Source organism: Lepisosteus oculatus, chromosome 5, assembly GCF_040954835.1.
Source record: "Lepisosteus oculatus isolate fLepOcu1 chromosome 5, fLepOcu1.hap2, whole genome shotgun sequence".
NCBI lineage: Eukaryota > Metazoa > Chordata > Actinopteri > Semionotiformes > Lepisosteidae > Lepisosteus > Lepisosteus oculatus.
Genome location: NC_090700.1, coordinates 36,856,934 through 36,875,922, shown reverse-complemented (window position 1 = coordinate 36,875,922; position 18,989 = coordinate 36,856,934). Strand labels below are relative to the sequence as shown.

Below are 18,989 nucleotides of genomic sequence, written 5' to 3'. Positions count from 1 at the left end.
TGATTGTTTATTTTCTCTTTTATTTTGTCATTTGAGCAATAGTCTATAGACCATATTATTGTACATAATACATCATGGTGTCATGTAAAACATTAAAGCACAGTATTGTTAAGTCCTTGGTTACCAACTCGAAAGACTGAAAAAAAAAGTCATATCAGTGTCAGCCCCCTTTTAGATCAGATCAGATCACTTTGTTAGCCCTATACAATTGCTTGCATCAGGAATTTGTCTTTCCGCATATCCCAGCTTTCTCTCCGTGAGACACACAGACACACAGATGGGGAGAGAGGATCATGAGAAATGAACAGAGCTGCTCTATGTCGAGGTATTATTCTTACTCTTCCTTTGTCTTGACATAATCAGGAATCAGGAGAGTGCTGACACAAACATTATATTTGTGGATAAAATAAGGAGCTGACAGCAGGCACACATGATCTGTGAGGTCCCTGTTTATCGGAGAGTCTGAAAAGTCAATTCTCCCACCCACATAAAGCACGCAAGCAGACGTACAGTTATATCTTGATTTCCTTCTTTGGTTTCCCTTTTATTGGTCTCCTTGCTTGTTCTGACATATAACCTAATAAAAATGTATACTTTAGGCATCTTCTCAACATGCTTAATTACCCTGAGATCTGTTAGATGGCTCCTAAGAGGTGATCAATTTAAGATAAAAAGGCATTTAGGAATATGTATCACAAGCTGCTATTTCTGTAATGCAGAAAATCTTGTTTTAAATCAGGAAAGCATCTATCTTATGCATTAGGATGGAAAACCTCACATTTTGTTATGTGCATATCTTATTCCAGAAAGCATGCATAGTAGCAATTGGAAACAGTCTGTTGATTTTGGAAAAACACAGAGTTTTTTCCCATGTTGTGGTCCAGTTGGTCAAATATCAGGAGGCACGCCTGAAATAGGGTAGTCTTTAAATTCAGAAATTTAAAAAATAGATCTCAAACTGAAGACTTAAACTAATTTGCTGGTGATTCAGAACTTGAGTGGCGCAGAAAGCCGAAGACACAGAGGTCCCCCAGGATCAGGACTGGAAAGCACTGCTCTAGAAAGTGTTACTGAACAGCTTCCACTTTCGGCAAGTTACATGATGACACACTTCTCACAGTTAACCAGAACAATGGTTCGTCAGACAGAACCCAAAATGCAGGGTACACTGGTTGTGTGAATTTAGTTTTAAATGTATAAATATGGACCAACTGATCAGCTACACTGTGAAAAGAAAGAGTCCCTGCACTAATATCTACATGAACCCCAATCTTTGCGGGTTGAGATGTAGACGGAAGGAAAGTCGAAATCTTATTATGCCAAACAGAAAGTTTAGAATTCCACCATCTGAGAGCCCAAGAGACTGCATTCACTCCCAAACATATATCTTTTCCGTCTCCCTTCCTTCCTATGTTCTGGTAAGAGATCCCCAGAGACCAGGCACCGTTTCCAACATCCACCTCCCAGTAATGCTCTCCAGACGAGAAGCCCTGGTGAGACAGGACTTGGTGCCAGCGATCAAACCTCTCAGGGAGCCCTGGGTACGGCTGTTTCTCTTTAGTGTACCGCACGGTCTTGAGATCCTCAGAGAGGATGAGGTGAGGATGAGCAGTGTCTGGGTCCAGACTGAGTTGTGCAGGATGAACCTCATTCCTTAAAGCCTGGTGCCCCTTTCCAACCTCAGCTTGAAACTGGCTGAACATTGCACCCAGGACCTCCAGGATTAATTTTCTGTTCAGTGGTTTTTCTTCAAGGCCTCTTAGAGATTCCTCAAGGGCCTGTGTCACTCTGTTCTGGGTGTCCAGGTGCTGTTGAATGAACAAGAACTCATCCTTCTCGGCCAAGACGGATTCCGCCTGACGCTTAATCTTCTGAAGCTCTTCGCGCTTCTCACTGAGAGCGACGACGTGTTCCTGCGCGCTCATTTCAAGAACGTGATGCTCTTTCTCAATTATTTCCACGATACGTTCTTTATACGTATTAGCAAGCTCAATTATGTGGTCAAAAACATCCGTCGCGCTTAGTTTCATGTGCGCATTTGAACCCTTGACTGAAGTTGCGTAAGCTTTCCCCTTTTCAAACAGCTCCTCGGCTAGTTTCAGGGTTTCCGTGATGTCGTTTATTTTTATTTTCAGGTCAACCTTCAGCTCATCACGGGTTTTCTTTAAACTCTTCACATTATGATTCCTGTGCTCCCCTTCCACGGTGCACGACACACACATACAAGTCTTATCTTCAAAACAATAGTATTTCAGCGTTTCTTCGTGCAGCGGGCACTTACGAGCACTGAGGTCCGCCGTGGGCTCCACCAGAACATGACTCTTAAAAGCTGACCGCTCCAAATGCGGTTTTAAGTGAAGGGCGCACATCGAGATTTCGCACTTCAGACAAGTCCTCACAGCCGGGTCTGCGTTCCCCAGACACGTATCACAAAGCACTTGAGGCTCCGAGTAACTGGACTTAAAACTTTCTATAAGGTTGCAGAGCTTGAAGTTTAGTTTTAGCGCAGATCTCCCGTCGAATTCTCTCCGGCATTCCGGGCACCTGTGCCGCGGTACCCCCGAGTCCTGCTGGATAAGTTTCTGAACACAGGAATCGCAAAGGTTGTGTCCACAGGGGAGCAACTGCGGTTCGGAGAAGAAATCCAAGCACAGCGGGCACCTCAGTTCGTCTTCAAAGAGTTTTTTTGGCTCGGTCCGTGACATTTTTTTTTTGCTGTGCTGAACTCAAACACGACAAGCGAAGGTGAAATTAATAATGTTGTTCCTGTAAAGGGCGTCTTTTCGGTTTCGGTTTGTTAAACGTGTTATAGCCGGTTTCCGTCGCTCGGGAACTGTGATGTTGCCTGTCATGATGAAACATTAAAAATATCAGCAATAACGTGTTGTACTAATCCACACTTATGATCTGTCATTCATTATTTACTGTTCACTCTGTTGAACTGTTAGAAATTCATTCTTACTGTTACAAGTTTCATACAAGTGTCATAATAATATTTATGCAAACCTTGTAGTCATTACTATTTAGAAATGTAAATACAGCAGAAAGGTTGTATACAATGCAAATCGAAAACCATAAGATAAAAGGCCTAGTTCATATAAAATTAATAACAATTTGTGTCAGGCAAACGATTTAAAATTCTTAATAATACACGGATGATTTGTACATGTTTTGTATTGATTTCGGAACCCCCCTGACAAAAATAAAGAATTCAGCCTGTTGCAAATGTCTTTCTGTTCTTACGTATTTAACTAAATATCTAGGAACTTCCTCTCCAATGCTTTTATGTGATACACATTTTTGCTACCGTGTTTTCTGTGGTCACTAAAACAAGAGATGCTTTAAGGCGAACAAATGAGGCCATACTTTAAAACGATGCCTATAATGACGAGAAGTAGAGAAACTGCGTCTAGACCTACTCACAGACACAACGTATTAAAAAAGGGACATGCTGTGCAATTTTAAGCAAATTCAACACATTTCACCTAATAACGATAAAAAAAGACTCAGTTACACTACTACTTAGTTTAATGCATGATCAAATGCATCAGGGATCAATCACAGAGTCCCTATACAAAATAAAAAAAAAATATTTTAAAATATATACAAAGTACTGTACTGACAGCCAACATGATTTTGAAAAGTAACAACTAGCCTGGAAAAACTGGCAATCCGCATCGGGCGTATATTTGTTAGTTTTTATTTTAATACAAAAAGTCGAACAGCTCCCCCCTGCGCCTTTCAGGTCGACTCTCAGTCAGTCAGTCCTCCAGCATGCGACGGAAGTACTTGGGCCTTTTTTCCGACCTGTTGGGGCAGGCGGCGCCGTGCTGGGCATTTTCCATCCGGTATCAAGGCGTCTCAGTCAGTCCGTCCGGCAAGAGCACCGAAGGGGTTTTCCTTCTCTTCCTGGAGGTCGAGCGGCACCTCAGCCCCAGCGACACCCCACTGAAGAGGAACCTCCCTGCAGGCGATTGTTTTCCGTCTGCCGGTGAACGAATTTGATTTTGTACAGCCTTGCTCACTCCACCCCTCATTTCTAGGCGCTCTTGCTACTGAAGACCCCACAAGGGGAGAGAGTGTGAGGCCGGAGCTTCGGGTCGTTTCTGGAATCTGAGAAGGTAGGATTTTGAAAGGGCTATTTGCGCGCTAATGTATATAATTTATTTCAATTTATTGCATTTTCCGCCCATTTGGAAAAACAACAACTGGCAGCAAACGCGGTGCTGCGAATGTGTGCATTTTTAAATTTGGGTCTCAAATATCGGACCGTCGGTGTCTGGCGTAGCCGAATTGTACTGACGAAATGTTTTGCGCCGAGTTGTTGTTGCCTTGAAAGCCTTTTAAAATGCCCCCTCACGAGGAGTTGAAATAAGATAAGGAATGATCGTGCAGTGGGGTTTGTGCTGTTTTTAAAACGTTATTTGCGATAGACGGGGCTGTGCATACAGCGGGTCATATTAACAATTGTTAATTCTTAAGGGTTCACATAAATTTTAGGAGCTAGTTCAGACAGAGGCTTTCTTTTTACATCTGCAACTGTTTGGGCACAGTTACATAACACTCTCATCTTTGTTTTTATTGGTTTTAAATTCCATTTAAATCACGTCCGAACTCAGTCCTTAGTGCGATTATAAAGAATAGTAGGTAACAATTGTAATTTGGCTGTAGTTTCTAAACGAGACTGCAGGAAAATGAACTCCCATACTACAGTCTTTATGTGAAACGACCCCGATTACGCGTGAAAAAAGACCCCGAGGTTTGGTTAGGGACTTCAGACACAAGGCCCAGCCAGTGCTCATCATCTCCGATTTGTGCATTTTGCATCCGGTTTGAAAGCAACATTTTCACTTGTATAACGTTTTTACTTTCGTTTTCATACTTGCATTAAAACATGCGACTTCAAATTGCGGTGGTAGCACAAATGAGGTACGTACACAGTTGAGTCCACGTCAGAAGAAAAAAAACTGGGGAATATGGGCTTTGTAACGGGTCTGCGTTACAGGGGTGCGTTGTTATTGTTACCACCGGCCTGTTTTGTCAGAGGTGCAGGTTGTGATCAGCTTTATGTGTATATTTTTGCTCAGGTCAATCGGACAGTTTATCACAAATCTGCTGCAGGAGCCCCAGGTGCTGGATCTGAAGGGGTGGTGTGTCTGCAAGTTTTCTAAATCTCTCTAAAACAGCTGAAGGAAGCTGTTAACCTATGGTCCAGCTGAGCCAATAATAAGTTGAATCGGGTTAAGAGCCCAGCTGGCCTGCAATCCTGTCGTCACACCGCCACTCTGGGACCAGGGCTGGGGGGGACCCTAACCTTCTGATTATGGGGTTATAGTTTTTTTTGTTCACGAATGATCAGTGCTCTTGGCGTGAGTGGGTTCTAACGTTTGGTCGTTGCAACAGCAGTTGTTGTTTTTACTTCTTGCAGTTAAAGCATTCGAGCCCTTGCTGTGCAAGTGTTCATCTCCCAGAAGCTGGGTATGTCCTCTGAAGGTGGTGGGCAGGCCAGGTGGACTGGTACATGCTCCCCCTCACAGCAGTGGTTCCCAGTTCTGGCCCTGTTGACCCACACACCTGCTGGGTTTTTGTTCCAGCCAAGTGCTCAGTTACACAATCAAGCCCTTCATTGATGGAATAATAAGATTAATCTGAGCTGTTTGTTCCCAGCTCCTAAACGTGTTGGAGCTTTAACTGGTGTATTTGGTAACTTGAAATAAAATCCCAAACTTGTGACTGGAAACAACATGCAAATATGAAATTGAATCAGCTTCTTAGATCACGTATGGCTTGAAATCTATTACTTCGGTGGGTTGGAATGACCAGCGGGAATGACCAAGGCCAGGATTGGGAACCACTGCCTTCCAGCTGAGTTCTCTAACCCAGGTCCTGCAGAGCCCTGGTCCTGGAGAGCCCCAATCCGGCTCTTCTTCTAGGTCCCTTCTAAATGATTTATTTCAACATCAGGAGCTCCCAATTAAGCAGTTGTGCAGGTAACCAAGTAATGGTTCAGAGAGGGGAAACCCTGGCTGAGTGATATTCTGATTTTTCTTCTAAATGGTCTCTTAAGTGACTTTTTTTTCCCACCTTGCCACATGTATACTCGCTCATTGTTAAATTGTTCCTGGCCTTCGGAAGTCGATTTGAAGGTTGTGTGTGAAACCTGCTGGACTGGGGCACCGCAGGACCAGTGTGGGAGGTTTAACGAGCGCACGTGGAGTGAGGCAGGGATCGGCCGAGCCCCACTGAACCTCCTCTGACAGTAGTCGGCCGGGGTGTCGTTGGGGCGCCGCACGGTTCCCGGAGGTATCCGGACTGGCCGTGTCTGTGCAGCCCCAACAGAACCGGAGTGGCTGGTTCACATGAGCTCCGCTTTCAGCCAGAGTTCACACTGGGCCACACGGAGGGCTTGCTCGTCCGGGAACCGCTTAATCACACCCGACGTGTCATCCGCGTGTCGGAGTTCTTGATAGGCGTGTGAATGTCCCGGAGTCGCCCTAGAGGCGCTGCTCTTCCTGCTTTTCAAGACTCGTTTTTCTGCATACCCCTCCTCAGCGCTGCGTTGGGTGCTGACGCTGGGCTCTCTCCCCGCAGGAGCGGTGCGGCTGCGCTGTGGATCCCCTGCGCGAGGCCGGGGGGGAGGCTAGGCTGTCAGTGAGCGCTGCGCGAGTACCCAGGGGCTCCCGATGAGCAGCCACCGGACCGCGAGGCTTCGCGCCCGGGACCCCGACCGGCCCCTGGACTCGGGCTGCCGGTCGGCCGCGGGGGCCGGCGGGGCGGGGTGTGTCCTGCGCAAGCTGATCCAGCTGCCCGCCCCGCCCCTGTCCCGGCACCAGCTGAAGCGGCTGGAGGAGCACCGGTACAGCAGCGCGGGCCGCTCCCTGCTGGAGCCCCTCATGCAGCGCTACTGGGAGTGGCTGGTCGCCTGCGTGCCGGCCTGGATCGCGCCCAACCTCATCACCATCGTGGGCCTGGTCACCAACATCTTCACCACCCTGGTGCTGGTCTACTACTGCCCCACCGCCACTGAGCAGGTAGGGTGTCTGCAGAGCCCCCCTGGGCGCGGCTTTCCCTGGGGCCGTGTGTGTTACAAAGGGTCACAGGTGCATCCAGGCTTCTAGATGTGCGTCCCTTACACGCCATCTGTGCTCATAATTATACGCTGGCTTTTAGCCATCCCATTGAAGTTACACACTTTTGCTTGTGTCTCTCCCTCTTATTTCCTTTCCTTTCGTTGAGAAAGCAGCCATCTAGGTTCCATAACTTAGGAAAATCAGGCTTTACTGCGTGTTGGACTGCTTGTCCCAGATTCACACAACCTCTTGCGCCGAGATAAGCCTGCTGTTCTCAGTCTTTAATGCATAACTTTTTAGTTTTTCTCTTGTGTCCTCTGGGGCCACACCTCCCTGCTGCGGGTGCAGAGGCCCACGGGACTCTAGGTGTTGGTACCTTTGAGGGTTTCAATTTCCTGTCTCAAATCACCTCTGTTTAGAGCTCAGAGGGATTGGGTCTGGCTGCTCAGCAGTGGCCATTTTGGGGGAAAATAATGGTGCAATAAGTGTGTAGAAGAAGTCCTACTAATCCTACAGAATTGCCGCATATTAGAGGTTATTTCATGCTGAGGGTTCTTTAATTTTTCTCGTTGTCAGAAACATTGTGAGACTGTTGAGTATTTTACAGATTTAACCTAAGCTGTGTAACTTGCACTTGGTCACAGTGTGAGGGTTCAGTGAACTTACAAGAGAGATGACATGACTTGTGTGCACATATTTACAATGTATTGCACTTAATAAGTTAGCGAATAACCTTGTTTCAACTACCTAGAAGGATACAGATGCAGATTACATTGTAAATTAACCAGTCAGATGTGCTCTGGTTTTCTCAATGATCAGTTTGCACATGGTGGAGTTACCCAGGGAGTGTGCATAGACATCTGCATAGCTCTTCTTTTTTTTGTAGTAGCTGTCATTATTTTCATTTCAATAGAGCAACAACTTTTTTTAACATAATCTTCAGCTGAACTTCGTTCTAAAAGCACCGTCTTGCTTTTTAGAGTATTCCAATTTTTGAAGTTTCTTAAATCAGGTGCTCGTAAGTCTTAAGTGTTGCAAGTCAGATGTTTCTGTGGTTTCTGTGGAAGGCGGGATTGAACCAAGTAGCTGGATTCTTGTGGAGATGAGAAATGGAAAAAAATCTGATTTACACAAGGGGGTGCAGGAGTGTGGAACAAGCTGCCCAGCCATGTGGTTGAAGCCGATACCCTGGCTGGCTGAGACCCTGGGATCAGTTGGCGGCTGATTGTTGAACAGGCTGGAGGCTGGATGGGCCCGAGCAACCTCCTCTGATTTCTTGCCTGTCATACGTTCTTAATCTGCGGCCTCTTCCGCTTAAATTCCGAACGCCTTGAAAAAGAGGAGGCGCACAGTGCTCTCCAGGCTGTACAGCGTGACGCTATTGTAAAAGGCTCAAGGTGGCGGCTCTGCACCAGCGTAATGGGAGTCGCAGGCCCTGCAAGTGGTTCTGCACCATCGGTAGAAGGAGTGGTGTGAACTCTGGCTCTGGTGTTTTGTCGTGCAGTAGTCTGGCAGTGTCAGCTGAGCCCAACAAAGAGGCTTCCCATCCCTCACCCTGCAGGCCCGCTCACCTGTTGGTTCCCCTTCAAGCCCAGCCTAGCTAACTACTTCATTGAGCAAACAAGTTGATGGATTACAATATCTGCAATCATTTTTTTTTTTACTACCCAAAAGTGTTCCTCAAATGTTAGGGATATTATTTCACTTGCGAAATGCAGCAATTAAAAGGACATGTTAAATAGCCACTTCAAATAATTCTTTGAAAAGCCACTTCCAAAAAATCCTAAATAGTACTTCAAATTAATCCTTGCATTATTATTAAGTCAGTGAAGCATTCAGCTGGAATAACACCCAGTGTGGATCTCCAGGTCTGGGAACCCCTGCAGACAGGGGCACACAAAGGCTCCCCCTTTCTGACCCAGGAACAATCAAAAGACATCCCCTCTAGAGGATGGAGAGGTATTCAGGTCCAGTTCACTTTGTACCTGAAGAGATCAGAAAATGTAAGACTATGCAAAGCGATTTCTACACAGACCCACATTATTGAAGCAGTCTGAGGAACATCACTTGTTCGGGGGTACAACAGCAGTGCCTGTCCAGGATTCGAACCCACATCTTTCCAGTTACAAATCCAGAGCCCTGACCAGTTCCACTGTAGTAGAACCTGCATGTGAGTTTTGTCCAGTCCAAGCTTCCCGGCCCTCTCTCGGGTTCGGAAAAGCATTTTAAGGAAATAAACAAAACGGAGTGCTAGATCAGGCTTTCCAGTGGATCGTGTGCTTCAATGGTTTGGTGAGCTCTCATCCAAGCACTTTGTTTCAGGCACCTCTGTGGGCATACCTGGCGTGTGCTGTGGGTCTCTTCATCTACCAGTCTCTGGATGCAATAGATGGAAAGCAGGCAAGGAGAACCAACAGCAGCTCTCCACTGGGGGAGCTCTTCGACCACGGCTGCGACTCTCTCTCCACAGGTATGCTGATGCTGTACCCTTTGCCAAATCTCTGATTGATCGCACCCTCACCAGGAAGGGTGATCACAGCTCTTGCTAACCTGCCTGGTTTTGAGTGCAACTCATTCCTTCCAAACCCCATGTGACAGAGCAGAACCTGAAACCCGAGACTGTGTGTGCTGTAGTCTGTGGCCCTTGCTTGAATGCATGACATTGGTGTTTCTGGATTTGTTTGACGTAGGCTCTGTTACGAGAAGGCTTTGTGAGGGGAGCTTATGTCCCGCCAGTAAAAAGGGAAGGCACTGCCATTAAATTTAGAAGTTTTTGTTAGAAAAATATTTCTAAATACAGTACTGCTGATATAAGTATATGTCATTAAATTAGATGAAGAAATCTGTAAATGAAAAGCACTGTTAACACAAAGGCCTGTGACTCCTTCTCCAGAAGTGAGTGCAAACTCAGGTGGGACCCCCACCGTGCTGAGGAGGAGGGAAGTTAACCTTAGACCCGCTGGGGTACGAGGCAGGTGCATGCCCTGATCTTTCAGCGTGCAAGTGTTTTTAAGAAATGAGTTTTAGAAATCCGAAGAACGTGTTTCTTGTTTTCAGATCCGTTCCTTTGCTCGTGCCCTTGGCTGTGGTGCGCTTGTGACACGGGAGCTGGGGGGGGGTGGAGGCCTTTTCACTCTTCCCAGTGCGTGTCGAGTGAAGAGGGTGTGCATGCTGAGGATTTTCATTTGATCTGCATAATTAAGATAGCACTGTTGTCATTTGCCCCATCTTAATAAAACACCCAAAGCAGGACTGTAAATGCAAATCTTTTATCTTCTGTCAAAGTAGTTCACAGTTCTGTGCTTCCAGCTCGTTGTGCATGCTGTTTCACCATTGATTTCCCACAGAGCTGGAACAACACCATTTGTGTACTTGAGGGCTTTTATCTTAAACATAAAATAACCAAGGAAATCTAAATAGTCATCACAGTACTGTGTGTAAACTGTATAACTTTCAAGGGAGAGAGCATGAGACTTTCTGAAAACTTTCCACATGTTAAGGATTACTGGGCTTCATGCAGTGCTAGTGTCTTTTTACTACTTTATCCTCTTGGAGCTCTGAAAAACCATGTTTCTACATTGACAGTTACTACGAAGTCTGGCTACGTGCAGCCTCCTGCAAGTTTCAAGACGGTGTGCCTCGTCTTTTTTCTACTCATGTTCGATGTGCATAGAGTCTTCTCTCCTGGAGCTTTAGTGAGCTTTTGTCAATGCCTCCCGCCTGTATTCACCAAGGTGTTCCCACAGTGTTTATTTCGCGCGAGACTGGGCGTCTGCGGCTGGTGGGGCCGCGTGGTTTTCATTCCCAGTTCCTGGTAATGAGACGTCTCCTCTGCCATCGTGTTCGTCTCGTGCCGGTGGCTGTGTGCGCGAGCTGGAAGGAGAATTGAATGAGTCGTCCTCAGACGCGCTCTCCTCTGCCCTGCAGTGTTCGTGGTCTTGGGCACGTGCATCGCCGTGCAGCTGGGCACCAATCCGGACTGGATGTTCTTCTGCTGTTTCGCCGGGATGTTCATGTTCTACTGTGCCCACTGGCAGACGTACGTCTCGGGCACCCTGCGCTTCGGCATGTGAGTAACTTCCCCTGGAAAGCACTGTGGTGTCTGTCTGCACCGTGCAAGACCAGAGACTTGGCACTCGGAAGCAGGAAAAGGGGAAGCCATTAAGTGTTAATGGCATGGAGGGGAATTCAGAATTGAGAAAAAAAATGTTGCTTCTTCTGTTAAAAAAAAATGGTGTTGCTCTTTTTTTTAAAAACGTTTTTAGAATTAATCAGAAAGTATCTTCAATGGATACAAGACCCTGGTAAAAACAAACCTTCAGCCTAAATGCAAGTCCCAAGTGAATTTAAATACCTGGTGGGATTTCACTGGGCATAGCAGTAGTTTTCACTCCTGAGCAAACTGATCTTGATCACAGGATCTCAATTGTCGGATACATCAGATCAGCCCAAGAACAAGTGTATCGGGCTCCCTGTGTCATAGTGTCATTCCCAGCTGTTTAGTCAAATAAGGGAGCGCATTTTCATTAGCACGTTGAGGAGAAACTGCATAAAATTCTGCGTGCCAAACTTGTTGGTCATGATGCATTTTTTAAACTGGGGACCGAAGTCTAAACCAGTAAGCAGATCAATTTGTTTTCAAGCAAAAGGGCCCAGTTGGACAGAACCCTGGTCCTGTTTTTGCTTAAGAACCAATTTGTCAAGAGCAAATCGCCACAGTCGCAGGGTGGGTAGAAGGGGGGTGAGGTTTGATCCTCGGCAGTGACTAGCGTTCCCCTGCTGAGTTTGGTGGGGTTACCTTGGGCATACTGTGCCACGGTATCCCCTGAGGTGTTCCAGCTTGGCTGGGCATTTTATATGTAAGGCCAACTGCAAATACCACATGGAGCACTTTTAACAGGGTGTCATCCTTAGAAAGTTTGACTGAAATCACACACCAGTGTATCTCCATCAGCTTGTGAGACTGCAGTGCGCAGGCTCGGCTTCTTCCTGCTCTTCTTGTGCTCCGTAAGCAGAGTAGCTGAAGTTATGTCTGTGGCTGGATGTAGGTGTAACTGTGAGGAGCTGATGCTGTTAAGTGTAATGTCTTTCTCTCTTCCCTGACTCACAGATTTGATATTACAGAGTTACAGATCTGTATAGTGTTGTTACAGATGTTCACAGCAACTGTGGATCCGAGGTTCTGGAATCTGACGGTAACCAGATGTTTCTCTAACCAGGCAGTAGTGGTTTGCGGTGTAACCAGTCAAAAGCCTCTTCTTGCACAGACTGCTTTGGGTGGGGATCAGCCGAGAAGACTCAACTTTGCAAAGCTTTTAGATTCACACATCGTCGCTGCTGACCTCTACGTGATTGGAGGAGGTGGTCCATCTCAAAATGTGGTTCAAGCTTCTTAAAATTGGCATAGCGCAATATAGTAGGATAATACAGGCGCTACCGGTATATTTCAGCTTCCCAGAAAGTTTTTCAAAAAGTCTTGGTGGGGGCAGAATGAAGTAGGTGATGGTGTTTTATATAAAAAAACACCTGAAAAGTGAGACAGTCTGTGCATGACAGAGGGGAATAACACTGCATGGAGTTGGAAATAATTGCTAATCTCTAATTCTGCTCTCAATTTTTTTGCTTCTTTTTGCTCAATCAGAATTGATGTGACTGAAGTACAAATCTTCATAATAATCATGTATTTGCTGGCAGCGACTGGAGGATCGGCTTTTTGGCAATCTCCGGTAATTTGTTTTTCCAATGAAAAGTTTTTTTTGTTTTTTAATTAAAGGAATCACCAGTAATATCCAGGTCAGTGTTAACTGCATGTGAATCATTTTGACACAAAGTTGCAATAACTGATGGAATTGCAGGTTTTACAGAGGCAGCGTCTGTATATGTAGGTTATATTGTTTCAGTTCACTAAAGGAGAATCTTTTTTTAAAACAAGAAAGTTGTATCCCAGGCCACCCTAAGTGGATGCAAGATTTAATGCATTTGCCGAAGTACCAATAGAATGTGATTTGGGTTTTTATGTTGGCACAGTTTTATAGGTAGAGTTTTGTCAGTTGATCCAGTGGAACAAAACATAAATTTAATTTGATTGGAGTCTGTGTATTCACTTGCTTTAGGAAGATTATCTTTAAGAAGTCTATGCTGGGGTTTTGAGGTACTTACCTTTCTTGCAACATACTTAACAGTGTTAAGCTTTGGCTGTTGTGTACCTGTGTCTTGATTAAAAGGCCATTAGATATCAGACTGATACCCACAGCCATCTTCTCCTTATCAGTTTGTTCAGCTATAGAAGCACCTCCTAGCGTCCTATATCATTGTAGCCATATTGGAGTAAAACTGGAGGCACGTTGCAGGCCACTAACATTGAAGGCACATTGGAAGCCAAAAGCACTGTTAATCCTTATTCTCTGATTTTCACAAGCATGTTGTTATGCATGCTCAGTTAGAGATATCTGTGCAGTGTTAACTGAAAACTAAGCTGTACACGATATGAATTGGAATGCTGGCCTGAGCACTGAAAAACACCCTCTATCCTTTTTCATTTACCTGTGCAATAGTACAATAGAGTACTTTATATCAGGTAACATGTCCAGCTATTTGCTGAAGCAGTAGAACCTTAGTCCTCAGTATTTGCATTCTATATTTGGGATGATGATGATGGAAGAATCTGAAATTTTGATAACTTTTAAATCTATTTATCCAGTTGGCTTGTTGTTGTACCCATTAAGAAATTGCTGTATAGTCTGTACATGAGAAGCCCATGCAAAACCGTTATCATTTGGTCACAGTGTGTGGCAATAGAATGTCTTTAATGCACCTGCTTCATTTGAATTGATTTCAGTCCAGTGGCTGAGAACATTCCTCATACATCAGTTCTGTTGTCACCTTCTGCAGCGCCCAGTTCATATTGCAGAGTTTAAGCAGTGCTGGATTAGTGTAGCACCTCTGCCTCTGTTCGACTTTTGTGGGGATTTTAGTCAAGCTCAGCTGCAGCAGTTGCATGCTTACACTGTTGCAAGTGCTGTTTTTATCAAGATCCTTCTTCAATCCCAAGATTCCAGTGTTAAACATCCAAATGAAGATTGTGCCTGCTATCTGCACAGTGGTGGGAGCTGTATTCTCCTGCACAAACTACTTCAGAGTCATTTTCACAGGAGGAGTTGGAAAAAACGGCTCCACAATAGCAGTGAGTAATTCTCACTTTCTTTCTGCTCATATTGTTTCTCTCAGATAGAAAGCTCTTAGCCACCTATGTAAAAACTCCCATACTCTTTTCTCTGGGAGTGTTCCTGTACCGTGAGCTACTGCATCGTTCCATATTAAAAAAACAAAAACCTGAATGTTAAAACCCTTCAGAGACTTGGAAAGTGTCCAGAAGCTCTTTCTAAACAGCTTGCATGTCTGTTTTTCAATGCCTGTATAAGATCCATGTAGACATTTCTGTGCATGAAATAACCTATATCACACAATCTGTTTAAAAATCCTACTTTCTAGTAGCCCCGCCTCTGTGGCATTGGAATTATGACTTATCTCGGAAAGCTGTTCTGTAAGAGGGACAAGACAGCTGGATATCTTGTTCCAAATTCACAAAAGCCCTTAGGACTAAATTACAGTTTGCATGTTCTGTATAATTTGTCAAAAGCATTTAAGGCAGACACTTTTAGTGATCCATATTTTGTATTGTTCTATGCTGATATTTTGCAGGGGACCAGTGTGCTTTCACCTTTCTTGCACATTGGGTCTGTAATAATCCTGGCAGTCATGATCTACAAGAAGTCGGCTGTCCAGCTCTTCGAGAAGCATCCCTGTCTTTACATCCTGGCGTTTGGTTTTGTGTCGGCCAAGATAACCAACAAATTAGTGGTGAGTGTTTCTGTTGCTCTAGCCCTCCTCTGGTCTGCTTTTGCTCCAGGGACTTGAGCCTTTAATCACAGAGGTTTTCTCCTTTAGGTTTGTGCCCACCCTTTAGTTAACTGTGATCACCTCCACACAAACAGCATACTCCACTTTTTGTAATTCAGTTCATTTTGTGATCAATTCTGTATCTCTTTTTTTTTTACCCCCTTAGGTTGCACATATGACAAAAAGTGAAATGCATCTTCATGATCTGGCCTTTTTAGGGCCTGGGCTGCTGTTTCTGGACCAGTATTTCAACAGCTTTATTGATGAGTATCTAGTTCTCTGGATTGCTCTGGTAGGTTTGCAGTGGTGTGAGGAAGTGTTAAGAGACCATCAGTGAAATGGTGCACGCCTTGAGCACACAAAGATAAATAGCTCTCGTAATAAGAATGCTATTTAGAAAGCAGGAGGTGTAACTGATAAAAGTTCCCCTACCGCAACACTGGTTGCGCAGTGCACACATTGCTGGTTGAGTCCTGGGCTGTTGGATTAACCAGCTGTGAATGTGTTTCCTCAGGCAGGTAAGTGGGGGTCTGTTCAGGATGTGGGGTTACTGGCGAAAGCTTCATGTGGTTCCCTAGCACTGTGGCTGTTGCTGTGGTGCTTGCAGTGTGTGTAAGAAGCAGATGGCTTGGCAAACACACATTTCAGAAGATGTCTGTACATCGATTTTGTTTCCCAGTGTTAGTGTGCTACATATATTGATGGGATGATTGTTAATTTCACATTGGTGGCAACATAAAAATCACTTGTTTATATAACATTTCTGGAGGAAAAAAGTTACAAAAGTATTTTTTGCTGATTTGTTACTATTAAAGTGTTTTTAATGTGTTCCTTTTTATACTTTTGCAGGTCATCTCCTTCTTCGATCTTGTGCGTTACTGTGTCAGTGTTTGCAATCAGATAGCCTCTCATCTTCACATTTTTGTATTCAAAATCAAGCCGCTGGCCACAGGCCCAAATCAGCAAGGGCACAACCACCATTAGTGACTGTTTTGGGTTTATTCTTGTTTGAGAAAAGGAGATGTGATCTCTTCACCAAGTGAATGTAAACCAATAACGTGGATCACAGACGAACCCAGGAGAGAGCTGACGTATGAAAATAATTTATTTCAATCGCTGTCGTGTGCAATGTTCCATGTCCAGTGTTGTCTCATTACAGACTGCAATAGTAGTGTTTCTAGTTGAAAGAATTGTCAAGGAACGTTGTTTTTTGTACTGATTTCTGATTTTTTTGCAGCAGTTTATCTGTGAGTGGGGTGGGGTAAATGGAGATTGAAACAGGAAGTAAAAAAACTAGCTTATATTGTGCCACTACTCTGACACACTTGATAGACCTATAAACACCCTGCACTGCATTAAGTCTCTTAAAAAAAAAAACCTGAAATTTCATCATCTAGCTCACTATTTGTTTTAAAAACAATTTTTTAGAAGTATTTCACCTCAAGTGTGTATCCAATTGTCACAGATACCAAATGGAACAATGTTTTTTTTTTTTTAACTGGACTTCCTCAAAGCAGTATTTATAAATCTGTCCCTTTATGAAGTGTTACTTTTCAGTAAAAGACAGGGGTTGCCGATTGTTTTCCATTAATCCTGCTTGCAGGAATATGCTGCATCTTTCTTTTTAATTTCTTTATAATTTTGTTTACTCCTGTGTTTGTGAGATTCTCTAGCCAGAAGGGTTTTTCTTTTTTAATCTGATTGCTAATAGTTCAGAACAAGAAAGTTTTTTACCCTCTGCTTCTGAGACAAGAATGGGCTTCAGTATATGGTGCACTCGGTATTGTTTCGCTGGTCATAAATGCAGCCTAACGTCAAAAGACAACGTAGTCTTGCCTTTTGTCTAAAATGCTAAATGTGTATCTTAAAAAAAGAACTTGCCTAGTTTTCACCCATGGAGGGGAATTCTAAAGAAAGGAAAATTGTATTATAGAAAATGATTTGTGTTTAAGATAAGGCAAGTTCTCTATTCTGTTTACATACCAGATTAAGATGGTAACCTTTTTTTATTTCTGAGAGTGTGATGTGGAAAAGACACAGGTAGCTATGTATTCTCATGCTCCAGTACACATTCATGTTCAGACAAAAGATACTGGATCTCTTTTTATACACAAAAGTTTCCGTTCAACTGAACCTAAACCTAGAAACTCCATTAGTTACTCCTGTGTAGGCATTTTTAATGCTAACCTTTTCCAGTGGAAGCACATTAGCCAACAATAATACCAGAGCCAGTGGGTTTATGATTTTTTTAATTAAAGCATGGGGAACAAGAAGTAATAAAACTGATTTGCTTGATGCTGGCTGTTCCTTTTCACTCTTGCCTTAAAAAGAGATTCATCAGTACTGTACTTTATTTTTCTTTTGTTTAACTTGGGCTGAAATAAAGGATAGAATCTGAGGCAGTAAATTGATTGGTGGGATATAAAACTCGGAAAGCTCTGAATTGTAATCCTATGGACTGTTGATGGCAGTGCAGTCATCTCTCACGTCCTTATAAAAGACAGGAGTTTCATTTCTTGATAGTGTAACTGGAGGAAAAGGGATCTTCTTAACTTGCTGTTTTTTCAGTGGACAAATGTTATTTCTTGCAAATTACCTACTAAGCGAATGAGCTTTTTTGTCCTTCCATAGAACACTTATCTTTCAGTAAACATATTAGATATTTTCTGTTTTAAATGCCATGATGTTTTGTTTGCTTATGTTTTGCACTTTAAGTGCTTGCAAGAGCAGTGTGGAAGACGTTACAAAATGCTAAAGAAAATTTTGTAACATTTGTAACAGGCCAGTCATGTAGTTTTATTGCTTTTATTACGTCTTTTAAAGGCTTCAATTTATCCTTCTTTGTTTCCTTTAAGGGATTGTCTATCCAAGATGTGTGCTGTAATGATGCTTTGTTGCTACATCTTCAGTTGCCTTTTAACTTTAAAATATCTTTTTTCTGTGTGTAATACTTAATGCATTCATATAAGTATGAGGGAAAATTTCTCTTGATATGCATGTCACATGTCTCTATGATGAACAGGTCTTAACTTGTTTGGACTGCCCCATGTTTTTTCCCCACACAATATCTTTTATGGATAAAATGAAAGTTGCCTTAAGTTTTCAAAGATATGTTTTGGATTTAACAAAGAATTGCAGTGCTTATCTGGGCACAGTAAAGTCTGCCCTAGCTATAATTAGACTGGAAAAGGTTAGTATTATGTTTTACCTGGACTGTCAGTCTAGGATGTAAAATGGCATAATAGTGAAAAGGGTCAGTAGACAATCTCCAACTATTTTTTTTTCCACAACTCAAGTCAGGTTTACACAAAACAAAAGCTGCTAACTTTTATTCATGATTTTGTCTCTGATCATGATTGTGTTTTTCACATAGTGGTTAAATGTGCTTGAGTGCCCAGTTTTCTTTTATGTTAAGTAGTGCTGGCTACCTTGTGTTTCACCTGCTTCTTACTGTCATTCAGATGATGCCTTGAACAAAATGCAGAACATCTGTAGTTTGTCTTAAGAGTATTAAACATTGTGCATTCATTTATCATTGCTTCATAATTTTTTGTTCCCTAAAATTGGTACGACTCAATCGGTTTTACCGATTTAGGTCACTATAATTCTTGATCAATAAAATTCTTTACCCTTTTTAACTTTAAAATGAGTTATAAATTAGCTTTTGTTTGTGCACATGATACGTATGTGTTGACAGACTATAGCACCAAGCTTTTAAACTGGGTATTTTGATAAGTCTCATTTGAAGGCATATTGAAAGCTAATTAAAATTACATTCACACAACCGTGTGGCCACTGTACCTTTGCCCAGAATCTTAACTTGCTGTATCTAAACATTATTGAATAAAAGAGTGGACCATCCTAAATAAGAAACTCCCTTCAACTATATAAATGTAACCAAAGCTGTTATAATTCTCACTTGGATATCATCACAGTAAGTATAATGAGGATATAAACTCATATTTAAAATAACTCAAAACTAATTTCTCTTAGTCTTGTTAATTCGGGCAGTGGTATTTA

At 43.3% G+C, this 18,989-nt stretch overlaps 2 protein-coding genes across 3 annotated transcripts; one reads left to right on the top strand and one right to left on the bottom strand.

The window, feature by feature from the left end:
• On the bottom strand, window positions 1–3,182 carry LOC102683646 (tripartite motif-containing protein 16-like). Its single transcript, XM_006628522.3, has one exon. It carries the CDS (start codon window positions 2,703–2,705, stop codon window positions 1,068–1,070), a length of 1,638 nt encoding a protein of 545 aa, XP_006628585.2. The 5' UTR covers window positions 2,706–3,182; the 3' UTR covers window positions 1–1,067.
• A 625-nt stretch (window positions 3,183–3,807) lies between these two features.
• cept1b (choline/ethanolamine phosphotransferase 1b) lies at window positions 3,808–18,501 on the top strand. 2 transcript variants are annotated; one of them, XM_015342536.2, is made up of 9 exons: window positions 3,808–4,121; window positions 6,592–7,031; window positions 9,393–9,540; window positions 10,998–11,139; window positions 12,181–12,265; window positions 14,122–14,253; window positions 14,772–14,930; window positions 15,136–15,261; window positions 15,819–18,501. In XM_015342536.2, the coding sequence occupies exons 2-9, from the start codon at window positions 6,684–6,686 to the stop codon at window positions 15,951–15,953; spliced, it is 1,275 nt and encodes a 424-aa protein (XP_015198022.1). In that variant the 5' UTR covers window positions 3,808–4,121; window positions 6,592–6,683; the 3' UTR covers window positions 15,954–18,501. The 2 variants fall into 2 exon arrangements, with proteins under 2 accessions (XP_015198022.1, XP_006628584.1); XM_006628521.3 differs by lacking the exon at window positions 12,181–12,265 and adding an exon at window positions 12,712–12,796 and having other exon boundaries at window positions 3,810–4,121.
• Window positions 18,502–18,989: the final 488 nt, after the last annotated feature.